A 19176-nucleotide genomic window follows, 5' to 3' on the forward strand; every position below is an offset into this window, starting at 1 on the left:
TAGTTTGAAAGGTGTATTTCTAAAATTCAGCGTAATGGAGAATTTGGTACCATATAAGCATTACTATACCCTGTTTGTTGATACATGCAGTGGTGGATTTAGGGGGGGGGGGGGGCTAACATTTTCAAATTTAAGGTCAATCGTGGTATCTTATTTCGAAAAATGTACAAAACGATAAATGATAAACGAAGCAATAATTTATTCCACTCCAGGAGAAATAAATGACAAAATATCGATTTCTTGAATTACTTTATTGGGAAAACTTAATTTTTTCCCGAAAACCCTTAAAATTTGCGTCATTTTATTAATTTCACATTATAAAAATTGATAGAAAATAGTACAAATGACTGATAGGAGACATATTTCAAGCCCTATAAAATCCAGGAGCTTCGCACCCTGGGCCTTCACCCTGGACCCAATGGGGGCCTCAAGGTGGCCCCCAGCCTCATGAAGTGGTGCCCCCATAACCGCAATTCCTGGATCCGCCCCGGACATGCCTCATTGACAAGCTTCGGGTGCAAGGGGGTTGACTGCAAAAATGTAATCCATTGTCTTTGAATATAAAAAATTACCTTTCTTCAGCTATTATACCCAGAACGTTAAATATGGCTGTTATTTGGCTTCAGGTTGTTAAAGGACACATCTCGTGTTTTCAAAGTATACAGAATTATATGCATTTTGTCTTCCTTATGCTTATAGAAATTAATTGTAATAGTTCGTTCGCTGAAGTATTGCGATAATTAGCCACAATACGGACTTAAATCTAAGCCCCGATTTCAAAAAGCCTAGTTAATTAGATAGGTAGTCACGTGGTACAGTGACGTCATATGCGACCTTCGTCGATCAACTTGTTGTAAAAGTAGTGTTAGATATTTTTTAAAAACTCGGGTTTTAGGGGCCTAATTTATTTACCACGGATAACATTTATTTCGATGTCGACAAATTCCCCGAGTCTTATATCTTTTAGCCACCAGTGTATACAAATAGCGACCCAAATGTAGCGAGAAAAGCGAGTATGAAATCTGCATAAATTTGCGAGTAAATAATGTTTACCTGGGATCACTGTCTAAACACAATTTGGTAATGCCATTTCTGTAAACAACTGTAATTAGCGTTGTTGCTTTTCTTAAATAAACAGTGCAATTATTATTAAATTTATTTTTGGAGAAGTTAGATAGGCTATAAATTATGATACGATTATGACAACTAGGCCTACTGTCACGGGTGCATTTCGAAAATAATCATAATGATCAAACTTATTGTGAAAATCACAATACTTTTAAATTATTTTATCAAAACAATCTTATTAGGCCTAATCATTATTTTTTTGTTATCAACACGTTGTTACTTAGGAAGTGGGAGCGCGGCGTGCTGTTGTTGTTTTACACGTATGCGTTCCTTAAAAAAATGAAAGCATTATAATTCAATTCAAAATCGGGAAATATTATATTTTATTATTTATAATTGAAAGTTCAAATATCTTTTATCTTAAAATTTCTTTTTTAAAACTACCAGTTGGTAGACACTGCTAGCAAAGTTCTGCCTATATGTTGTTACAAGGTGAAGGTCAGTTGGTGCGAGTGTGTATTGGATTCGAGAGCAGAACGGAAAGCATATGCCGTAGGCCAATATGTAACAGTGTGTAGCTTCGATAGAACCATTTTCTCGCAGTTTATCTACGTCTTTGTCCAAGTGCTTGTTTGAAAAAGTACAGGGACAAATTCTACTGGGGGGTTTTACGGCAAAGTCGTTGTGCCGACAAAAAATATTCACGTCTTGTCCCTCATACCTTCCTTCAAAAATTGGAAAAAACACAGTCCAAATCCTCTCTACTGACAGCAAGTACACCCTTAAACGGCACAAAACACCCTAATGCAGTGTTATTTACAAGCTGTTAATGTGATAATTGTTTGTTTGTCAATTAAATCTAATCTGTTTATGAAATGGCTATCAACTGTTTTCAAATATTCTCGCTCGAGGTCGCATATGACGTCACAGATAATGGCGCGTAAAATATCGAAGAAAATATGCATATCGCAAGATTTGAATTTCATCGCTTTCAAACTCGAAAACTACGCAAACTGTTTCATCTAAAACACATGTAAAGTAGTTTTAGGCATGAAATGAATTAATTTTGCTGAAAAACTTAAAAAGTTTAAAAACATGCGATGTGTCCTTTAAAATTTTCATGCATGATCAACAAATAGTCTTACTCTCTTGTTGATAACATTATTTTTTGTCTCCACAATTGTACTCGCTACGTTAGATATGACCATACTTTGGATTACTGTTTGCTTCACTTTCAGTATATTACATGTACTACACAGGTAAAATTGCAACATATGTTGAACATATATTCAACATATGAATATCCAAACATATGTTAAACATATGTTGCAATTTTACCTCTGTATAAAATTTAATATATTATCTCATAATATTTACATTCACTGAATTTTTTCTCTTATATTTCTTTCGAAATTGACATTGCTTTCATCTACAACAATGAATTAATGCGCGTTTGTTGCAAACTAGTTCGATCCGGTTTTCTGGTCCCACCGGTCTGTGTAATCATTACCAAATATGGAGCACCATCAAGGTCAAAGGGTGCATTGGTTGTTCCGCTTATGTATTTTTTCTGTAATGCTAGCTACCTTTAACTTTACCGATGAAACAACAAAGAAAGCATTAATACAATAAGTAATGGATTTTATTTTTCGGCAGTCCGAAAGTCAATTCATGCTTTATGTATAGTTTTCCAACATTTGTTCCAGATAGAATTCTTTTAAAATTGTTCATCAAACCTGATAATCTCATTAAATATATCATTTCAATATATCTCAGATAGAAATATATCTGCTTCTTTTTTTTTTTATTTTTGTTTAACAATGAAAATTCATCCTGATCAAATAAAAAAGCCCAGAAAACTGTTTGACATACTTTTAGTCCTAATGTCGGTCACGGACGGATGGATGGGCCAATCCAGCTGAAATGCAAACTAAACTTGTATTCCTCTGAGAAGAAGCTTATGTGTAAATTTCAGAGCAATATCTGTATCTGTAATGAAAATTTTTTCGGGAAAACTGTTTGACCTCCTTATAGCCCTAAAGTAGGTCAAGGACAGACCAATCCAGCTGAAATGCAAACTCACTCTTACACTTCTTGAGGAAGAAATTGTGACCAAATTTCAAAATTGTACATGCATCTGTTACGGAAAAAAAGTCCTGAAAACATGACATTGGACAGACAGCCAGCCAGACACACGGACATGCAGTGCCATAACATAATTCGTCCCGCATAAAAATTACATCAAAGAAATGCCGCAGTCATTATTCTATGATATACATGTACATGCATCTTCATACGTATTAACTGATTATGAGAAAATTGATGTACATCTTGCTTGCACTTCCGAGTTTTGCCAATGCAACAATAAAGTCGATGACTGACAATTCAATTTTATATTAACTACAGAAAAAAATTCAAAATTCAATTTCTTCATCACTTTCTAAACATGAATTAATTTCATAGGAATGGTTTGTGTAAATTGTAAAGATTAAAATTAAGTATAACCCAGTTATCATGCAAAGAATTTGTATGAAACACATACAAGAAATTTTGATTTCCTCCATGTATATATCATCAGTATATCAAAGCAAAATATACTTTATTTTTGTCAAAAAACAAATGTCTTCCCAGCTCCCCAAATTGGAAGTGCTCCAAATGAAACCTTCTCCCCTTAATGTACTGCATGGTATGGAGGAGAAAGCATGAGCAGGAACATATACATTATGGACTACACTTTGTACATTGAGGGAAAAGATGGAGAAAAGATTCAACATCAATGTGAGCAATGTTGTTGTTATATATGATACAAAAATAATTACTGTTAAGGTGAAGTACCAGTAAGAAAGGGAATTCGAAAAAAAAGCCATAGAACACTTCTCTTTGATCCACTGTAAATCGTAGGGAAATATTTGATCCCTGGGTCAGAGCAATGTGAATATCATTAAAATGATAATGAAGTATTGTACAAAAGTTCAAGGCTATCCGATAAGCCGTATAGGAGAAATGTTCACAAGCTATTTTACATCATCCACGCCTTTTAGATCCACTATAACTTTAAGGATAACAATTGGATCTTCCTGTCTCGACAATATGTACATCTTCAAATGGCAATGAAGTAATATGCAAAGTTTCAAGTCTATCCATTATGCCATATAGGAGGAGAAGCGTGCACAAGATTTTGTGACAGCAGAAAGAAAGTATAAAAGCAATGTCTTCCCCTGGAAGAGGGGAGACACAATCATAGCAGACGACTTGGGTTACTAAAAGTCGGCATCATCTTATTGTTATCAAAGACTTTAAAAAAAAAAATGATACATAAACGTAAGCTTCTTGAAAGAGTGCTGAAATCTTTCTTTAAATACCTTATGATATACAACATTTTGATGGATTTATTGATACTAAATCTCATCTATATTATATCATGTATAATGCAAAACTCGTGGCTAATTTACAAAAACGAATATTTCTACAGTGATGTGACGGACATGAATTTTCCCCTTGAATGAGTGATAACCAAATTGTATTCATTTGATATCAAGAAGTGTATCAACTTCCCTTAACAGTTTTTTGTTCTCGGTCAAAAACTTTCCAACCACCAAAAAAACTGTGACAATGTACTCTGTTTCTATCGCACACAGAACTAACATTTTAGTGTAGATTTGTTCCTGAGAAAATCCTTCGAATGTTGATATAAGCTATGTGACAATTCATTATTGATAAAGGTGTTACTTATTTGTTCGAATTTTCCCTTGAGTTGACTTTCGTCGTCATTTTTCCAGGTAATAGCTCATGCCAAAGTCACATGATTTGGCATCATGATTACGTAAGATTTAGATGTAATAACATACATGTAAAACTACAAAACCAATGTATGAATGAACAGACTTTGAAAGTTTCTTTATATTATTTGCATGAGGTCACTGCTAAAATGTCAAAAACATGTTGAGAAACTGCACTTCATGATTAAAACTGGGGAAATAGGACACTACATCCTAGTGACATCATAATCAGACAAAACTACATGAAAATTACCAGGAACATGCGTGTTCTAGATTTCATTGAGTAATACATAGCAACCATCTGGAATATTGATTTGAATTGTTGGTTGTTTTGCTGTTTTCTGCCACACTCAACAATTTTTCAGTTATCTGGTGGCGCCCAGTTTTTATTGGTGGAAGAGAGATCCCAGATGCAATGTACCTGGAAAGAGACCACTAACCTTCCGGAGGTAAACTGGGAAACTTTCTCACTTTAATACCAGCTTGAGTGGGATTCGAACCCATGCCGACCAGAGGTGAGAGGCCGTGTGATTTTGAGCGCGATGCTCTAACCACTCGGCCACGGAAGCCCCTTGAATTGTTGGTAAATATGGGGCTCAAATGCCCCCTAACTCTTTAAGCTTATTATTTTCTCAATATTTAATATATTAAAGAGTAGAGAAAACAATTCATTTTATTTTCAATATTGTTAAAAAAGAAAGCATATTCCTTACTAATATACTTCACTGATTATTGCACTTTCTAAAAATCCATGCACAAATTAGATAACATCATCATAAAAAATCAAACAACAGAATGTAATTTTCATCACAGCTTTGACAAATATATAATTTTTTTACAAAAAAAAAATAAATTATTTATAGCATTTTCTAAAGTGGTTTTTTACTATTTCTTTTCCTTTGAGGGGGAGGAGGGAGTGGTTGATGAGTGGTACATGGACATAGTTTGCAGTGACATTTACAATTGTTTCAAAGTGCTTTCTATATGCCCATAACAAAAGGGTATGAAGCATTCTGTCATTTTTATGACAACTGCTTTTTTAAATTCTGAATAAAATATTGTTACCTCCATAGATCAAACATTAGGATAATAATCCTATTGCTACAAATAATAAAATATATAGTCTGTGAAAATTGAAAGTCACTGGGGGAGTGACAGAATCTACAACAAAATCTCATCTTCAGAGAACTTGACCGTCTTCTGATATAAAGTAGCCCCTATTCTGAAATCATCACAAATACACCCATTTCATGAGTTTCAATCAAATACATTTGGCGAATTTTTAAAATCTTGCATCAAACTTCAGGGTTGTTTTTTACATTTATACACAGAAGAAAAAATCCCAACTTGCATTTTCTTTACTACAAATGAAATGCTGCTATTAATGAATAGTGCAGACTCTTGATGAAACTGAATCAGAAACTAAAGGCAACATAGTTATATCCCATTGAAGCAAAAGCACACAATGATCCTAAAATGCCGCATTTATCTCCTCTTAATGTGATAATTCGCATGGTGAGTGACTGTCTGTGACCATGCGTAACCCAATATGAATTGTATCAGGTCCGACGGCATGTTTAGAAATACACCCAGTAACCAGTGGATGCTCCGAGTTTCACATCATGTTACATAAGTCACATAGGACGTTATCATGTTACATAAGTCACATAGGACGTTATTTGCCATGTTGGTCATCCTACACAGTGCTTGTCACAAACACTTGATCAATGATTCTGGGCAATTTCTGAGAAAAATGACAGCACCTCTTCCACCTTGAATTCCAGAGTGATTCCAGAGTCTGGGTAACATTGATTAATCAGATCCTCATAATGTTTGATTTGTTTGATGAATTCATCCTGCATGGAGAACCACACCACCTGTAACAGGTTCTCTTCTTCACACAGATCTTTGTGGGTTTTCTTATAAATTCCATCCAAACCTTTCTTTACCTGTAATACATTGTGACATAAAAGTTTCGCATCATAAATCCAATTTTCAAGCATTTCTCAGTCATTCTGCAATTATAATCAATTAACTTACAGACCTCCTTTGACAAGTTTAAAATACAGAACACCCTCCATTAATGAGACTTGAAACATCTAGAAATGATGCCTCCAATATGTACATGTGCAAGTACATATCAAAGGCAATTCATCATGGTCTGTCAACATTACTTTGTAAATATGGCCCTCCATGTGACTCTCTTGTGAATATGAATTTCAATGTTTTCTTTCAATGTAGCGTTCAGTGTTTCCTCTGAATGCTACATTCAATATTTCATGTTAATATGAACTTTGATAAATGCAATGTTCAATGTTTCCTGTGAATGAGATCTTCAATTTTTTTTTGTGAATGAGATCTTCAGTGCTTCCTGTAAATGAGATCTTCAGTGTTTCCTGTGAATGAGATCTTCAATGTTTTTGGTGAATGAGATCTTCAGTGCTTCCTGTGAATGAGATCTTCAATGTTTCCTGTGAATGAGATCTTCACTGTTTTTTGTGAATGAGATCTTCAGTGTTTCCTGTGAATGAGATCTTCGGTGCTTTCTGAGAATGAGACCTTCAGTGCTTCCTGTGAATGAGATCTTCAGTGTTTTCTGTGAATGAGATCTTCAATGTTTCCTGTGAATGAGATCTTCATTGTTTTCTGTGAATGAGATCTTCAGTGCTTTCTGTGAATGTAATATTTGATGTTTCCTGTGAAAGTAATATTTCATGTTTCTTGTGAATGTAATATTTGATGTTTCTTCTGAATGTAATATTTGATGTTTCCTGTGAATGTAATATTTGTTGTTTCCTGTAAATGTAATATTTGATGTTTCATGTGAATGTAATATTTGTTGTTTCCTGTAAATGTAATATTTGATGTTACCTGTGAATGTAATATTTGATGTTTCCTGTGAATGTAATATTTGATGTTACCTGTGAATGTAAAATTTTATGTTACCTGTGAATGTAATATTTGATGTTTCCTGTAAATGTAATATTTGATGTTACCTGTGAATGTAATATTTGATGTTTCCTGTGAATGTAATATTTGACGTTTCCTGTGAATGTAACTTTCGATGTTTCAAGTACCCGCTAGCCTTACTTCTTTGCATGGGTATTACAGCAAATTACAAAAGACCGGTTGAGTTTTCTATTGCCTGCTGGATTGTTCAATATACTTTACAATTTGGTCAGCCAAGAATCACATTTGGTATGAATTTAGGTCACAAAGTTACTCAAGTGTAGATTGCTTTTACAGGTAAATCTGAGTTGATTTCAGTGTCTTTTGCAGCAATTTCCCTAGGGGTTTTTTTTAAAAGTGAATATCAATAAAATCAAATTTGATTATATTTCTCTCTCAAATTTACATTTGATTACTTTAACATGTTCAAGTAAAAAAAAGGTGTTCTCTCTCTCTCTCTCTCTCTCTCTCTCTCTCTCTCTCTCTCTCATATAATTTTTTTTAATTATTTATTAAATTGAACTTTACTAAACTCTAATCAATTTCACTTTAAAAATGTTCATAGACATCTCACAAAGTGTCCACATGTACCATTCATCTGTTTGTCAATCTATATTTGAGGTCAGTCCATGATTCATATCACACAAAGAAAACTTCCAGAATACTCTTCTATTGTTACTGTTTCTGACCAACAGAATTCCTGTTATTCTAGCTAAACCATTCAGGTTCAGTCTTCTATTGTTTAGTTATTCTATTTATAGTCTTTAGGGTTGGTTAGTGCACATCTACCTAGCAGTGTATTTCTTTGGGAATTTTACAACACCTATTCAGCTTAAAACCATGAAAAAATAAGATGGGGAGATTTATTGGAAAGGGAATTTTTTTTAAGAAACAAAGAAATTATTGACCTATACAATGAGAAAAATTCTTTTCTTGAAATAATCAGTAAAACTGGATGAGGTTGTCACTCACAATGAGAAAAAAAAAGTTGTCAATTCTTTGTCATACCTGAGTAACTTTGTGACCTAAATTCAGACCAAATGTGATACTTTGCTGACCAAATGGTAAAGTATATTGATCAATCCAGAAGGCAATTGAAAGCTCAACCGGTCTTTTGTAATTCACTGTAAGTACCCACTAGCCTTACCTCTTTGACTGGGTATTAAGTATCCGCTAGCCTTACCTCTTTGACTGGGCATTAAGTATCCGCTAGCCTTACCTCTTTGACTGGGTATTCTTTGATGACCTTTCTCAGTTCCTGTTTGCTGAATGCTAGCTGAAATCCAACCTCCTCTGGCTTTACACCTGTGGCAACACGGTTCTGAACACCCTCAAAAAACACCTAAAATGTGTATAAAGGTGTGTAGATTAAAGACCAAACAATTTCCATATAATTATGACTATCATTTTCACAGTGAAAGATATATATTAATCAAAGTTTTCAAAATATGTTTGCAAAACACTATGCCCTTGTCTATGACTTTCTGGCCTGGAGGTTATAAAACTTTTTGAGCATGTTTCATACTCAAACTCCGTGCTCTAAATCATACTCATACTCAACAGTGAAGGTTATTAAACTTTTATAACATCATTCTCACACTCAAATGGAGTACATGCTCAACATTTTTCTAGTATACTTTGGAGTTTGCTCAGACTTATACTCAAAACAAACATGGCTGAGTTTGAGTATGAGTACAGTAAAAGTTTTATAACCTCCAGGCCAGATGAATTTGTGACCTTGAACTTTTAGTTCACTATATATGAAGTTCCTGTTCTGTAAAAGCAACAGACAAACAAATATCGCAGAGGCTTATATCTAATCTTAAGCTTACATGCAGTTTTTCCAAAGGTCTACCAAGCAGATTCAATGTGTAACTAGTTAAGTTGTCTTGATAGATCTGCTTGGCCTCTTTCCTATCAGACTCCAGGCATGGAATTTTAAGGCTGGACAAGGTTGCTACAAATGAATGTTGTAACATTAAAACTTGTTTTATGTTGCATACAAGTTAAATTCACTCTCCTAAAAGGAGCAAACTAGTATAGTTGTGCATGGACAAAGGAAATTTTGTAATCAAAATGCATTTCATTACATTGTAGGTTCTATGTAAGTGACAAATTATCATACATGTAAAATTATGATTTTCTCTCTCTAATAAACAAGAAGTGTTTGTGAAACACAGACACCTCCATATGGCAGCAAAGTAATTCTGGTAGTACCCAAAGAAAGGTCTTGTCACAAGGAATACACATGTGAAATAAGAAAGTTATTTCACTTATCAAAAGTTATGGCCAAAATAAGTTTTTCAAAAGTGAGTCAACTCCAAGGTCATGAGGTTGAAAAGTTTGGTACCAAACAGAAGGTCTTGTTATGAGTGCGAGATATAAAAGTCCTGGCACTAGTCATTCAAAAGATGGTTTTTGTGGACATACAGACTAACAGACTGTCAAAATATTTCCCAGAGAGCTACAGATCTGCAGCTAACAGACACACAGACAGACCAAAAACTATCTCTCCACAAATCTCCGATTACAGGGGCATAATAAAGTTTTAAATTACTTTAATTTTGAATATTACATGTATTAGTTTAAATGTCTTATTCTCTTCCATCTTCAGAGTATATACTTACAATACATATGATGGAAATTTTCTGAAAATGAAAAAAAATATATGAATTTTAAATTGCAGATAACTCAAGTAAAACTTAATATAAAGGGTAAAGTAAGCACCATTTCATTTTTGCTCATTTCCCCTTATCCTAAGTGAGTTAATTTGAAATGGAGTAAATTTATATGAATTCATTCATTATCTTAAAGTAGCAAAAAAGGACTTATAGCTGGAAGAAATCAACTTTCCAATGAGTATGGGTGGAAATATATAATACAAGACAAAAATTTCCCTGTTTACTATAATACACCACATTCTGACTTATCCCCCCAAAAAAAACCTACATTTACTACACTGAAACTTGTTTAATCCAGACATGATTTAAACCAGCAAAAATGTTCTGGTTAAACAACATCTGAAAGACATATAGAATATTACACTCTAATGTTGATCTCGGGCCTGGGATTGGCCCCGAGAGTTGATCTCGGCCTGAGCCCTAGATCACTCAAGGGGCAATCCCAGGTCCGAGATCAACATTAGAGTGTGATATTGTTTATATCATATACCAAAAACACAACAAAAAAAACTTTTTAAGGGGGGAGATGGTTGATCCAAACATGAATATACTGTACAAATGGCAATGATATTTGACTATTTCATTCCTTCAGTGGATTTACATTAATGGTTATGTTTCCAGCACTGTTGGCATTGTGAAACATGCTAAAGTCTGGGTTTTGTCGTTGTGTTCCATTGCTGGTCACGATAACTGGATGCTTAATTATGGACATCCCCTCCTGTGGTCCGTAATCTGTGGACATTTCAATTAAACTGAACTGCTTGGCTGAAAAACTCGTCACAATTATCGTTGTGTTGTTCATATACATGTATATGTAAATACTATTAAGCAGCTCTTGGGGGTTTGCTAATTAATACTAAAATTGGAAATAAGTGTGAATTATTTTTATTTATTTTTTCGGATAATTGACCAAACTCACCCGTTTTCATTATTTCATATATTTGTAAGAGTTGTGGAACTTTGTTTACGTGGCGTCATTGTATGAACTGGAATGTTCACAGATCTGATGCTGCTATTTTTTTGCTTTGGGAATGTTATCTTATACTGAAGTAAGTTTTTTACCGTTTCCCATCTGTTTAGCATCTATAAGTCGTTGAAATACGTCGGAAGATATTGGTTCTACTTTTCTCGTTTTATTGCCAAGTCCTCAGGATTTTAGATTTCAGAAATCGTTTTATAGCGGTTTTCTACATCAAAATTGCCGTAATTCACATTTTGATCTCCATTAGGGCTGGGAATTTCTGAAAATACTTCAGTATTACCCTTCATAATTTTCCTACTGTTTTCTATCGCCAAGAACGTTGATTGTTTTCAAAATTTTAAAGTTAAAACGTGTTATTGGTCTAAATATAAACAATTGTTACTTGGGTTACCCCCCTTTGCTTAGATACTCGCTACAATTTAGCGCTCTTTTTGAAAACCCTTTTATTTAATTTTTCTGCTTGAATTAAATTTTGTCGTGGAAGAAAATATACTTGAAAAAAAATTGTGTGTAACATGTAGTTTTGTTAGATTTCAAAAGATTAAAGAAGAAATAGCCATTTGAAATTTGAGGGCAAGACAGCCCCTTGACAACGGGTCAAGACAGAGATATATCATATACCTAGTAGTGTATCAGCCCTGATACACCTATCTTGGCTAGGGTGAGACAGCTGCAATTGCAGAAAAGGAACCTAAAATGTCTTCCCAATCCCAGGTCCGAGATCAACATTAGAGTGTGATATTCTATATATCTCAGCCCTTAGGGCGAGACAGCCCTACCTCCTTGCAGCTTTCTCACCCTAAATCTTGGAATTCGTATCGCTGAGTGATTATTTTGGAAATCTTTCTCACCCTAGCCAAGATAGGTGTATCAGGGCTGATACACTACTAGGAATATGATATAGGATAGTTTCTACAGTAGAATTCAAAGTTTGATGCGGACAAACATGCATAGTTTATATAACATTTCAGATTGCAGAACATCCATATTGGACAATTCTTACTGTATGTTCATTACAGGACATTGATGTTATACATACCCATCATGACGACATCTTTTGGAGTTTTCTGGCTCTCATTGGCTACCCTAGCTATTTGTTCGTAGATGACAACTACCAGAGTTTTGTACGACTTGTCTAGGTGTGTATGTCTGTCTGACAACTTGAAGATACTTTCAGCTTGATTGGCAAAATCCTAATGGTAAGGAGAAAAAATATCAAACTGAATATCAAGGATGAAAATGTTTACTTTTTAAACTTTTTGTTGTGGGCAAAAGTTCTTTGTTTGTATTGTAAACTTATTTCATGGAAATATCAACTTCTTCTTTATCAGTCAATTGCAATACTAATCCTTCATTTAACACACTACAAATCACCGATGGAACCCAGTTGGTGATAATCAAACACTCGATTTAATGAATTATCTATTGTCTGTTGCATTATGGAACAAAAACAACTGAGATCATGTTGTGCTAGCTTCACCAAATCAAGTTCTCATGTTACGTAAGAATCAAGTTCTCATGTTATGTAAGAATCAAGTTCTTGTGTTATGAAAGAGTCAAGTATTTATGTTACGTAAGAATCAAGTATTTGTGTTACATAAGAATCAAGTATTCATGTTATGAAAGGAATCTACAGAATTAACCATTGGTTTACAATATACAGGCATCTCTGCTTGCTCTGCTAACCTTCAGAGTACAATGTTTGCTGTTACCTCAAAGTTATGAACAAATGCTATAATCCCACATCTACTCTTCTTGGAAACTTTAAAGTCTTGAATGGCTTTTATCTGGTTTGACTGAAATCGACAATTTTTAATACCATTTATTCTCTCTGAAATCACTTAGAAATTTAATCTGTAAAGTATTTGATGGTCCCTTTAACACTGCGAAGTCTCATGCAAATGGTTACATCCAGGATTTGACATGTTGAATAAGTATATCGAGTCCACATATTTACTATGAACTTGTCGAAGTTTCTCTTGATCTTGACCAGACAGCTGGCAAACATAACACTGAGGAAGGATCCTGTGTCTTGGGATTTGTTCACATGTTGACTCATCCTCACCAGCATGTACATGGAGTTACTAAAGACAACAGATGAACATCAATACAACGGTCATTTCTTCTTCTAAATCTAAAGATTTTCATATCTTTACAAATACTGCAGAACATTCACCTGATTTCATCAGAAAACATAATACGCAACTTCCGAGATATCAGCTCTTCTGTGATGGAGGTATGTTCAGTGTTCTGTTGAACGCTTGGGTGGGTACAAGATGAATACATATACTATAGGCTAGCTATGTAAATATGGATAAAAGTAATGAAAGTGTAAATTTTGTTTATATCAGCCGTTGGTATACATTTAAATGACCATATCAGGAACAAGATTTGTTTGAATTAGGCTATTAAATTAAATATGAAATTATTTTTTACTTCCTCCTCTGCACGAGTGATATTTTAATCAAAGAAAAATTGTGATTATCAATTTTTGTTTGAGCTATTTTATTATCAAATATTAATAAACTTACTAATATTGTGTGTCCCTGCAGTTTGAGTGGTTGCAAGATGTCCGATATTCGGCCTTTACGCAATATATGAAGGCAGCGATAAGCATTTGTACCCACCGCGTGTGGACGATAGTATGTTTTGCATCTCACTGTGCGTAAGAGTTCCACAAAGGGAAAGAACTATTGGGCAACTCGGAAGTTGCGTATTGCAATAGTAACCAATATGCTAATTTTATATATATATATATAGAGAGAGAGAGAGAGAGAGAGAGAGAGAGAGGGAGAGAGAGAGAGATTAATAAATATGCTTTGAAGCTATGGATTCAGTACTTACAACCCGTCTAATCTATCAGCATAAGACACAAATGCTTCCAGCTCTGATTCCAGATTTGGAAACAAATCTCCCATCATCCTTCGAACTTCCTCATTCATGTGTCTCCTGGCAACCATATATACAATTAGTTATATAGCTAGTTAGCAATAGAGAATATATCATGTTACAATGACCCTATTTCAATGTTTTCTAATAATCTTAACTTTTCTTACAATGAAAGCAGCAAATATGTTGGGTTGTCTGCAGTGCTGAATTAAACACCATGCATTGCTTACAGACAATATCACATGCATCTAGAAATTCACATAAGTTATAAATGTAAATCAAAATATTTACATTTCCAATGTTCTCTACAAATTGTAGTGATAGCCATTTCCTCATGAATGCATCGTTGTTGTAAATATTGCACTTAGGAATCTTTTTAAATATAGTACATCTATTTTAACTGCTGGGAATTTCAACAGAAATGAAAATAAAATGTAAATATAAGAAGTACATACACTTCATTTTTGAAAATACATGAGGGTATGAACATCAATGGTTCACGCTGGCGTATTTTTCATGAAGCATTATTGTGCTTCCTAAAGTATCCAGCATGAAGTGTCACAGTTCGTTCCCATAGATATTTTCAAATTTAATTCATATGAATACATCCTTTAAATCCATGAGTTTACTTTTTTTTGACTGTCGATTGTTGAATACACTGATTTGAATCGAACAGATCATTAGCATGTACATTAAAACACCAACTTGAAACAGGAGTTTTGAAATAGGAAAATATTAATTACTACTTGCATTAACTTCAATAAAGGTTTCAGGCTACAGGTATTAATTAACAGCTGATTAACATTTACCCCTGTGATATTAAAGGAATAATTCATTTCACTGTGTTGGCGATAGAAGCAATGTGGATAGCTTGAAGTGCAGTTATATCCAAGATCTAACCCATCCCTGGACTGTACAAAATTGTGACTAAGACATTGTTCCAGTACCATTTGACTTTTACATTTAGCATTTTGTTCACTGGGAATAACACCTGTCTGACATTATACATAGTTCAACAGACCGACATCTTTTGATACATATTGGTAAATTGCATGGTACAGATTCATCGTGTCATAAAATCCAAAAACAGAATTTGTCATGCAGTCTGGTTTGATTTAACTCTAGCTCTAATTTATATGGCCTAGATCTGAAGGTGGGTGATGGTGAGGGATTGGAGACTGCCTGCTATGGGTGAATAAGATAAATTTGAGATTGGATAAAAATGTGTGTATGAAATGAGTGAAACATGAGTAATCTCTTGGACTCTATGTTTTGTAATATTGTACACAGGGATGCATCAATTTACCAAAAACAAGAGAAATTACCGAAAACAACAAAAAACTTACCAAAATCAAATGTCAAACACCATACACAAAATAGTTTTGAATGATATACACAGACATATTTCCCAAATAGTATAACTTTAAATCTAAATTTAATCTACTCAGTCAAACTCAATTTCTGTCATTATTGCTTGAGAGCAAAATAAGTTCAGCTTGAATCTGTCATATTTACCAAAATCAAAATAACACATAGACACAACAGAAATAGTTACAAAACAGCACACAGATGCATAAGAAAGTGGTGCTTTGACATATAAATTCCATCACTTTAAATCTAATTAAAGTTATAAATTGGGGGGGGGGGGGGGGGGGGGGGGGGGGGGGGGGGGGCATAAGTCTGTATATATGAACATCTTATATGAGACAACCTTGGTTTTTGGTAAGTTTTTCTTGTTTTTGGAAATTGCTCATTGAAATGAAGTTAATTTAGTTTTGTCTACTTTTCGTTTTAAGTTCTGATTCTTGCATTGATTTTATTGTGAACAGGTTATTGTACAGATGAGCCAAGTGGGTGTTATTTTTAGTGCAAGTGTATACACAACCTATTTAGGTCAGGTTGAATCTTGTAACGACATCAGTCGCTGGATGCTACGTTCACTATTAGATATAGGACTGGTATAGAACGAGTAGCCATTGATTAAGGAAGAACACTGTTTTGCGGGTATGTATATACCCCTAGCTGGTAAACATGTTCTGTTTGTATTTTTTTAGTAGATTAGACAGGCAGGGCAGGTGAACAGTTTGTAATACAAGAACGGACTTTATGAGGACCCTTGATTCCAGGGCTTACAGTCAGGACTTTGATGTCATAAAAGAAACTTGTCTCAGTAATGTTCCTATTTACGGAGTGTGTGATTAATTAGCCAGAGTTGGCAGGAAACCAGAACGTGTCTTTCTGGGTGCTATCAGTGAATAAAAGCAAATATTGAAAATGCATTCTAAATTAAAAAGTATCTTATATATATTTATGAAATTTGAGCTACTGAAACTTTTTCTAAAATTCTACTACTTTGAATATTTTGTTGAAATCAGCAGTTTAAAACTTTATTTCATAGTTCATTATATCTGATATGTTCTAGGGTTAAAACACTTCAATGAATTGTGACATTAACAAAATATTTCTCTAAAAGAATCAGATATTCATTGCTACAGTCTACTCCAGATTTAATGAAATGCAGGAAATTGTTCACCATATCCAAAGTTCAATATAACCAATGTTGAACTATATAAATACTGTTAATGAGGATTTATTTTTACTTCAATATAACAGGTAGTTCAGTATAAGTGATTTCAATATAAGTGGGGCAGATTGTATTTGTTTATTTATTCACATTTATTCCTTGTTTTGTGTGAAGTGAAAAGAGTAATGGTGAATATTTTTCTTTGTGTCAGTCTTTAATTTTCGAAATAAATTTATTTTATTTTTCTTTTATCTAGAATTCATTATTATTTCAAAGTCAGCCTAACGAAAATTTAAAGGAATTTATTACACTCATGATTTCAGTAAACTGATGCACTGCGTACACATACAGACAAGCACTGTTCCACAGATATCATCTTTAAGTACACAGGTTTTCAAAAACTATGTTCTAAACAGTATCAAACCTTACTGAAAAATGTGATGTCTCGGAAGAGCTAGATTCACAGAAAATAAAAAACAGTCCTGTATATATCAGATACACATAGTCTACATTGATTTTTAAGAAATATGTATTACCAGACAAGTTATTCATAGGAGTGTTTTCGCCTATTTTTTTATTTCATTATCCAAAATAACTTATGAAACTTGTTTCGCGTTGTTGGTTGCTTGATTCTCAAGTAACCAAAACAATATATTTCAAAAGTCTATGAACTTAACATGCCACAACTGCACATCTCTGTAACAAAACCCACAGATGAATCACATTTCCCCTCCTACATGGCAAAATAAAAATAGTTACAGAAAAACCATACATGTATGTTCACTACATCATCATGTAAAATCACTCACAAGTTATGTAAATTATCTTTGTGCACTGAATGTGTACTTTAAAAATATACTCTACATCACAATAATAAATACAACATGCTCTTGCAGTATTTCAGCTTGTACCTGCAGGCATACATATACATCACAACTCATCATCAACTTCATTCAAGGTAATCATGTCAGATATCCAATAAACAACAAATATTCCATATCCAACATGTCAACAAAATGAATGTGATCACATGACCTTGTCTCAACACCGACACTTTCCGTATCACTAAGTTTACAGCTTATTCTCCAGTTAATTCACCTCAGTGGCAAGTGCTAAGACAATGCATGTCTCATAAATATTAATTCTTCTTAACATCAAAAGATCAAATGTCAAACACATAAGAATACTCAAAACCAGGCAATGCAAATAAGTACAAATGTGGCATGTGGTGGAAATCAAGCATGAAGGCAGGCAGGGTTGGGCGGGATTGACCCCACTTACAGATTGGATTTGGTGCGGCGCCTCTGTATCTTAAGGCCACCACCTAAATTTTCCTCATAGAACTCCCTAAAATAGTCATGTGCTGTACAAATTTGATAGAAATATAAAGTTTCTCAAGTAATTAACAAACTGCTCCCTTGACAGGGTGGCACTTTTTCTAAAAGGTATAATCATATCTGTATGCACAAAATTCATATACTTTTAAATGTACCACATCGCAAATACACATTTGTAACATGAAATTCAAAATCTCTAACAATGAAATGATATGGTAACAACTATGATATGCATGAAGTATTTAAGAATGGTGAAGGTGAGAAATCTTTAACCTACAATTGGCTGTGTTTAATGTGACTTACTCCAATGGAGCAGCAGCAGTTTGAATAGGCTTCCAGATGTCGTCTGATTCTTCTTCCTAATAATTCAACAAGATGTACTACAAGTCTAACAAACTATTTCTCTTGTTTGAAAATTGAGTAGCTAAATACATTTATTATATGCATGTAGGGTTCATCTTAATTTTCAAAGTAACAGGTGAATTTGAAAGTAGTAGGGGGCAATTATTGTGAGTGCCGAAGGTGTGAGGCTGCTGGGGGTGGGGAGGGTCTGGAAATTTTTTGACTCTTTGAAGACATGAGGAGCCATTTCCTATATTTCAGAAACTAAATTGTAGCATTTAGAAAAATAGTGTAAAATATGTTCAGAAAGAAATAATTTTGTAAATTATGTCTTCTCATATAATGAAGAATGAGTGATATAGACAGTCACTGTAGTTCCACCCTCCTGTGACATCATAAGATTTTGCGAAGTCAATCATTTAATAACATTTATGCATGACAGGAACACAAATTTTGTTGGTGTCCTTTTCAATAGTTCAAAAGTACGGAAGCCGATAGGTGCCAGGGTATAGAATTAATATTTATTTAACTGGCGGCCGCCACTTAATTTATGTGGCGGCCGCCACTTAATTTAACTACTGGCGGCCACCACTTATTATCTGGCGACCACCAGTTAATTATATGG

At 34.0% G+C, this 19176-nt stretch overlaps 1 protein-coding gene across 5 annotated transcripts in view; it reads right to left on the bottom strand.

Moving 5' to 3' along the window:
• Positions 1-5506: 5506 nt before the first annotated feature.
• Positions 5507-19176, bottom strand: part of LOC125678121 (exocyst complex component 1-like) — a 35897-nt gene continuing 22227 nt past the window's right edge. For 3 of the 5 annotated variants that reach the window (XM_048916274.2, XM_048916275.2, XM_048916273.2), the window contains exons 15-24: positions 18513-18568; positions 18154-18219; positions 14304-14408; positions 13417-13543; positions 13172-13255; positions 12499-12652; positions 10424-10444; positions 9629-9753; positions 9016-9138; positions 5507-6796 (exon numbers count right to left, since the gene is read on the bottom strand). In XM_048916274.2, the coding sequence (XP_048772231.2) occupies positions 6572-6796; positions 9016-9138; positions 9629-9753; positions 10424-10444; positions 12499-12652; positions 13172-13255; positions 13417-13543; positions 14304-14408; positions 18154-18219; positions 18513-18568 (1086 nt within the window). In that variant the 3' untranslated portion in view covers positions 5507-6571. The remainder of the gene's footprint in view (positions 6797-9015; positions 9139-9628; positions 9754-10423; positions 10445-12498; positions 12653-13171; positions 13256-13416; positions 13544-14303; positions 14409-18153; positions 18220-18512; positions 18569-19176) is intronic. The other 2 variants (XM_056155653.1, XM_048916276.2) reach the window with 1 other exon arrangement.

Source organism: Ostrea edulis, chromosome 2, assembly GCF_947568905.1.
Source record: "Ostrea edulis chromosome 2, xbOstEdul1.1, whole genome shotgun sequence".
In the NCBI taxonomy this organism is placed as follows: Eukaryota; Metazoa; Mollusca; class Bivalvia; order Ostreida; family Ostreidae; genus Ostrea; species Ostrea edulis.